Raw genomic sequence first — 7,736 nt, 5'->3', positions numbered from 1 at the left:
CCCCCAAAAAAAAAAAAGCTGAGCAATATTGAAAGTCCGACCCTGTCTCAGGAATCCTGGAAATGTGCTGCTGGCTTGGCAGTGATTCTTCACAGAGACCTGCATCCCAGCTTCCCTAAGTCAAGCAATTTCTCCCATAGCTTTAGGCAAATGCTCCCCAGTCTCTTTTCTTTCAGAAAATATTGTAAATCCCAGGGTCAAAACTGTGTGGCTGTGCACTCAGTTGTGGTGTGTTTTGTGTGCTTCAGCCTTCTGATATTCAATGAAGAATCACTCAGTGGCCTCTTGGCCACTATGCTTAAGGAAACCCAATTTTGCTCCTGTACGATTGTGATAAGGGAATATTTAACTGGTTTTCGTATGTTTGTAGTAACATATGTTGTTGGACATCTTTTCTGTTCTCATGAATGTTCACTCACTCAAGAAGATGCATTGACAAAGGGAACCTCTCTGCGCTTCAGAGCCCAGGTTAGCTTGTGGTTTGAGAAACAGAAGGGAAAATCCATATTCTACCTTTTAACCAGGTTCACATGTTTTGGAATTAGACTTACCATAAGGACAAATTTGCAGAGACACTCTGAAGACAAAAAGTGCACTTAACAGAATTAAGACAATTCAGGACATGAGGAGTTAATGGTGATATACACAGCAGCCTTTAGCTGTTTTCATCTACTGATGATACTGATCATTATTTACAGTAGCTGGTAAACCTGCCTGGTTTACTATTATGGCCAGTTCCAAATCATTATTCTCTCTCATTTGACCCCCATGTCAGGTAAGAAATGGTCTGTGTCTTCAGAAGTTATTGCTCTTTATCAGAGAAATCCTGAATTCTGTTAAATAATTGTTGGGATCTTCTTGTTTTGTCAGGAACAAAATCAATAGCACCTAATAAAAAAAGTACTGTAATTTTGAGAACAGAGCTGACACTGCTTTTACTTGATAAAGACAAACTTATTAACAAGATTAATGTGCCCAGAGCAAAATTTCTTACAACTGTCCAGTAAAAAAAAATATCACAGAACCACAAAGAATCGATGCAGCCATCCTTCCCCCAGCCAGCTTGCTCACTCTGCCTCTCTCCTTCATGTGCACTGCTCTTCCAGAGCCCAAATTCAAGTGCATTCACTGCAGATTCACCTCACTTTTTGGCCATTGATTTCTAATGCTGTCACTTTTTTTTTTTTCATGCAAGAATATTTTTCTTTTCTGCAAACTATTGCATATTCCCCACCCATCCTAATTAGTAGCTCACATATTTTCCCCATCCATCTCTATCCCATCCCATGTACCTCTCTGAGCATAGTTTTCATGCTCTCTACCTGGGTTTTCACCTCAGGCTGCCTCTTTTCTGTTCAAACACAATGTCCAGCACTGAAGAAAGCCAGTGTGACTGGCTTTCTTAAGTCTCAATCTATAAAAAACCAGAGCCTGGCTCAACAGCAGGTTTATAGCCTTATTACTTAAAATGTTGTTACTACAAAAAGATCTCCTGGTTCTGTGTGTATAGTAAATCTCCACAGGGGCAGGCCCAGCCAGGTTTCAGTGCTGGCTGTGTGGCAGAGGGAGGGCCCTCACTCCAGCACCTGTCCCATGCACAGCCCAGCTCCACAGGACACTGGGACACAGCCCGGGCACAGCTCGGCGAGAAGCTGGGACACAGCCAGGGCTGAGCTATATAGGGACCTGGGATGCAGAGAGCTGGTGGACAGAAACATGCACAAAGGTAGAAAGAAGCAATCTGGACATTCAAGATCCTGCTGGTCCATCCCTTCCTTGCCCTTCTAGAAAAAAAAAAATAGGAGAAGCCTCTGTGGCAAGTCCTCCATCACTTGCACCGATTTTCAGGATGGACACTGGAAAAAAGATCTGGGAGAAACAGCAGCAACAAAGGATGAGAAAAGAGGGCATGTGCATGCTCATAAATTCCTGACAAGAACGGGGTTGAAGTGAAAAGCTTCCTGACGACCTTCAACAAGCAACTGAAGCATGAATACAGCAGCTCATTGAGAGCAGAGTTGATTGCCTCCACTGCACTTAGAGATTCCAGTTAGAAAAACACAGAAGAAACCTCAAAGATATACATGAAATTATAAGGACACAGGCAGAGAGGGTTAAGGTGTTAACCCTTCACCATGATTAGCAGCAAAATGCTCAAATGTTAATTTAGAGACCAGAGCTGAAGGTCTTGCACCTTTTTGCCTACTAAAGCCTTTGCAGTAAACAGTAATTTTTGCAGCAAACAGAATTACAAGAGGCTATTAAACACTGGCAATAAACTATCCCTGGACGTATGCAGGGGTCTGAAGTGTTGGTTAGTAAACTGTAAAATTTCTTTCATTCTCAGATGGTTCTTTGTAGGTTGCTGCATATTTTCCATGTGGAAGTGATGGCAAATACAAGATTAGTGATGCAAACTTTTAATTTATTCTTCAAAATTTTAACTGTACCTTCCTCAAAATAAACTGTCCTGTCTTTAATTTCTTAGAGAGAAGAATGCATTTCAAAAAAGATAGCCAGTCTGGCTTTTGTTGTCCTGCTGCATGTGTATTTGTTTGCATGCATGTGCGTGTACGTGCACGTCTAGGAGTGCTACAGCAGGTGTTACTCAAGGATGTGTTGACACTGAAATTCCTGTTTATTCTCAAAGCAGTCATTGTGCATCAGGTTCATTTATTATCTGACAACAAGGATGGTCTCCTTTTCTAAATCAACCTGCAGGCACATTTGTGTGGAGCTCTAAGACGAATTTAGCAATAACCACCAACCGCAGCCTGGTCTGGCACAACCCAATTTCAGCCACAGGCGTATTATGTACCTTTCATCCAAAGCAAACAGGTAAAAATTAATGCTTAAGTCATCTCCTAGCGCTGCCATGCGACGTAGATGATACTACAAATACTTAATATTGTAAAATGAAATTAATATTATGTCCTTTAATAAGGCTGTCATTTTATAATGGAACTATTAATAATGAGCTTCATCTTACTTTTATTAATCCTAGAGTTATAACAGCTACACCAGTGACATTAAATCATCTTAAATATGTAACCAAAAAAATCACCACTGAGAACCACTGAAATTTTGAGCTGTACCAAGGTTCCAGCACTTCAGAATCCTGTGCTCCTTTGTCTGTCCTTAGTCCCTCTGTCCGTGACAGTATTTATAGTGTGTGGTCACATGTTGAGGAAACTTGGATGGTGTAAAGGCACAAGAATAACTATAAATGAAGCAAAAATGAGCACCCCGGAGTAGCAACAATAAGAAAAGCAGAAAGCTTTTGGAAAGCAGTGCATTTTATTCCCACATCTCATTCTACCGTCTTCCGCTGATGCTATTAAAATACCTCAGCACGAGGCAGTATTTTCATTTTATTGTGCGACAGTGTCTGTTACTGAAAAACTGGATTGCATTTGCCAAATTCCCATTTTAATTTAGGGAATTTACAGGTAAAAACAGAATACAATATAATCACATTTCGACTATACATGCAAATGTACAACATTGTAACAGCAGCTTTTTAATAGTCAAAACTGTTTGAATTTCCACAGATTTCTACTAATAATTTAACAACAGTAAGTGGCAAAACATTTAACCTCCCCACAGGAAAAAGTCCTGAAACAAGAGTCCAGAGGGAGAGCTTCCTAGAGCACGTGTCAAACACGGTGTGTGCACTACGGGATCTAAGACTGGCATCCAGGTGGTAAGAAGATCCACATTTTTTGTGGACAAAAAACACTGAGCACAGTGAGGACAGATCAGAATTGTGTGTTTCTCTCCAGCCATCTGTATGATTACAATGCAGTTCAAGATCACAGTGAGCTCACTAACACAGCAACTATAAGTAACACAAACTTCTTTAGCCTAGGATGCATTTGAAAAACTAACAAAAGCCCTATTATATTAGCCTAGAAACACTAAATAGTACTTTTATTGAGAAGATCCCATATGGAGCTCGAACAGAAGGTAAACGTATTTTGGCAAACAGCCAGTACCTCTTAAACACAAGCTATACATAACATGTGATGTACAGAGCTCCCTGCCCTGTCCCCCAGCTCAGCAGCTCCAGGCTTTTAGTATAAATGTCCTTTTAGCCATCTCTTTCAAAATTCATGGGTGATGCCAGGTCAGCCAACTTCTGCAATCATTCCGAAAACACAGTGCCGCAGCACCTGATGTTTCTGCCTGCATTTATTGACAAGAACCTAAAGCTCCCCCAGAGAGCAGTTTTGCAAATATTCCCTGCTGGGCAAATTGCTCACTTCAGACTGAACACGCTGTGAGGCTAATGCTGCCTGCTCAGCTGGAGAGAGCACTGGGCCAGGCACTGGTTAATTAGGGCTGTGGGAATAGCTGATTTTCAGTTCAGTGGCTTAATAGACAATAATAAATAATTATTAATAACAACAATAACAATATTAAAAACAGCAACAACAACAAACTTGGTTCATTTTTTCAGAAAATGGTAACAACTTGTTTCAGTCTGTTGTCAAGGTAGCCTCAATGGCTGCAGCACCCTTTTGGGGTGAGAAGTACTCACAGTCAAATCTTTTCTCTGTCTAGTCCGAGCAAAGATTCCACCCAAGTACTCCCACCTACCAAACGAGTATCTTCAGGCAAAGAAACACTCAAACATTTGTTTCCAGTCTTTTCAGTTAAACAGATGTGGGACAAAATACTAGCATATTCACCAGAGGCCTCGCTGGAGCACCTGCTTCCCACTTCCTTCACGAGCGCTTGAGTTCCCCATGAGTGCCAAGCACACCGAGCATCTCGCTCCCCAAGCCGTGGGATCTGCTGGAGCCCCGGGCAGCTCCTGCTGCCTGCCCGTGCTTTGTTCCACAGAACAGCACAGCACAGGGACAGAGAGGGCAGATATGCACAAAGCCACGTACCAGCACATGGCCAGGATGTAGCACACCTGTCCTGCAAAAGCACTCCAGGGAACTTCAGAGTTGGTGTCCCCAGCTCTGCTCTCAGCCTCTGCTTGTGACAGAATTAACAGAGAGGACATCTGTGTTCCAGTCCAGGCTCTGATTCATCTGACTTTAGGGTACAAGGAGGGATAACACAAGGCACACACTTTCTCCCTAATTTTTTATAGCCCTCCCAAATCCAATCAATACATACCAACATTTTCAAACTCTTTTATTTGAGTCAAGCTAATATTCCGAAAGCTATGTATAGTTAAAGCTCATAGACAAACATCCTTCTTTTGCCAGTCAAAGCTTCTCAGAAGCTCAGATCTGGTCCTGCTTTCATGTACACCACCACAAGACTAAAGGATTTCTACTGAAGACACAAAGCACCAAAGGTAAACCAGGTCCAAGGTTGGCCTGGAGGCTTCAATTCATCAGACAAGAGAGTGATTTTACACCAATATAACTGAAGTGGCACAACCTCTAGCTCTGTTGTAATTGTATTGACACAGAGGAGCACAAAAAAGTACAGTTAATACGAGTTTATATTGTAGGAGTTGGTTACGTAGAGTACCTATAATTGGATGGATAGAGATACAGAAGCACACTGACAGAGCCTCCAAATGTGTTAAAATCACTAGGCTCCAGACACAATCTAAGGTATAGGCCACTGCTGTGTCACTGGTACTGCCAAGTATCCCAGTGGCACTGATATCCCTCATATTCCCAGCTGCTGGGCAAGCACCCCGTGGCTTCCCCTTACCCAGCTCTCTCTGTGTCTGCAGCAGAGTGTCAGCACCTTAGCTGAGGTGGGTCTAAAGTGACATACTGAAAGCAGCAGAAAGCAAGCCCAAAGCATGAGCAAACTATGACCTTTAGATTTTTGACAATGAGGTAAAGTCATCCTGAATGATTTGGATTTGTAAGCATTGATGTGGAAATGTATGCTCTGCCTTCCCCCTGTACAGAAAACCAGGTGTCTGTCCTCAAACAATACGTTTTCAAATCTGCTTTTTAAGGGTTTGGTAGCTCTTCATTTTCTATCAAATAATCCTTCTTTATATAATTAGCACCCCTCACCAACCTCCATACTCCAAGATAGGCTTCTTTCAGCGAGCTTCTGTTCACTTCTTGTGTGATGGTGGATTTTCCCTGAACCACAAGTGCCGTGGCTGATTTCTCAGTGACGTCCTTCTCTTCCTCTCCACTCTGTCTCTGCCCTGTGGATGATCCTTCCACCGCTGCTTCCTCAGCCCCCTTCCGCTGGGGAATTGTCTCCATGGCAAACAGAGCTTGGTCTCCAGCCTGCCTTTTCCCCTCCTCTTCTCTAGCTTCTTTCTCCAGGTCCTCATAGTTGCTCTGCCGCCTGGTCTCGACGTACTTGGCCACGCAGTAAATGACAGACCCCAAGGTGTTGACCACAACCCCAGCTATAAATAACTTTGTGGGCTCCACATCATTGAATGCCACCATGCCTACCGTGATGGTGGCTATGCTCTTCACCACCCCTACAAAGCTGGTGGTCACAGCCGAGTTAATGTAGGTGCAGTGAAGGGTGGTAAAGTTCATGGCACAGCTAATCAGGACACAAGCAATAAAGATGCATACCATGGCAGGGTCCTTCCAGCCCGGGAAGGACCAGACATTGATGGAATCCATGCTGGCAAAGGAGCAGATGATGAGGAAGGGGGTGGCCGAAACAGCGATGGCGTACTGAGCTGTTAGGGGTCCATATTCACTGTCTACACTGGTTTTCTGAATGAGCACCAGGTAGGCAGCGTGTATCAGCACAGCCAGCACGCCTGTCACATAGCCCATAGCATCCCCAGTCAGGTCACCAGCTCCTGTCACGAGAGTCACAGAGAGAAATCAGCATAGGTGTTGCATGGGAGACAGAAAGAGAGCACCATTTTGGACTAGAGGGGTATTTAGGAAATAGGCATCATTGCACTTTCCATAACCCCTAGGATTTGTCATGCTTGTCCAAGTCTTGCCTCCCAACAAATCTCTTATGCATTTTTTAAAGCTGCAAATATATTGACTGAATTTCATACCCCCTCTAAATCTCACAGCCAAAATCAGATTGCCTTCTCCCTTTTGTGAAGACACTGTGAAATATTTGTAGCTGAAACCACACACACACACACACACACACACACACACACACACACACACACACACACGCAGAGCAACCTCTTGCCAGCACAGACCCATGCCAGCTCTGGCTGCCTGGGCTGCCTGCCCTCCAACCCACCGGCCATTCTGCACCCTCTAGCCACAGAGCCCCACGGGACCCCTGAAGGAACACCTCCCTCCTGAGCCCCCTGTCAGCCTCTTTGCAGGTTAAATTACACACTCTGCATGTGCTCTGCTGTCTGAGGCAGCTCCCAGCCCAGGAGCGCTGTCGGGCCACAAAGTGCCAGCTTTGCCTCCCACCCCACCTACACCTCGGCTGGACAGCAACACGGGTCCCCCTGGCCCCAGGCGGCTGTAGCTCACCCCTGAGCTTGCATCTGCCCTTATAAGACCACACTTGCCCCAGCAAGGCAGCAGTTGTCCCACGGGCTTGCAGCTGCTCTCAGAACATTACATCTACCCCTGTAGATTCACCGACCCGCCATAAGACTACACTCCATAAGTTTGCACCTTCCCTAGTAGGGTTGCAATAAGGTTGCAGCTACTCCTACACGGACCCGCCTAAGGATGCACCTATCTCCAAAACCTTGTACCGAGCCCTGCAAGAACGCGCCAAGCAGAGCGGGGCTGCATCCACTCCTGCTAGGCTGCACCTGCCCGCCCGTGGGGCTCCGTGGGGGC

The 7,736-nt window shown here is 44.7% G+C and overlaps 1 protein-coding gene across 1 annotated transcript; it reads right to left on the bottom strand.

The window, feature by feature from the left end:
- Positions 1 to 5,396: 5,396 nt before the first annotated feature.
- Positions 5,397 to 7,180, bottom strand: SLC35D3 (solute carrier family 35 member D3). The gene is made up of 2 exons (XM_014306644.2): positions 7,174 to 7,180; positions 5,397 to 6,763 (listed from the first exon to the last, which is right to left on the bottom strand). The coding sequence occupies exons 1-2, from the start codon at positions 7,178 to 7,180 to the stop codon at positions 5,934 to 5,936; spliced, it is 837 nt and encodes a 278-aa protein (XP_014162119.1). The 3' UTR covers positions 5,397 to 5,933.
- Positions 7,181 to 7,736: the final 556 nt, after the last annotated feature.

This window comes from Geospiza fortis, unplaced genomic scaffold (genome assembly GCF_000277835.1).
Source record: "Geospiza fortis unplaced genomic scaffold, GeoFor_1.0 scaffold162, whole genome shotgun sequence".
Lineage (NCBI taxonomy): Eukaryota > Metazoa > Chordata > Aves > Passeriformes > Thraupidae > Geospiza > Geospiza fortis.
Note: the sequence above shows the minus strand (reverse complement) of the source record. Positions and strands in the feature narration are given on the sequence as shown.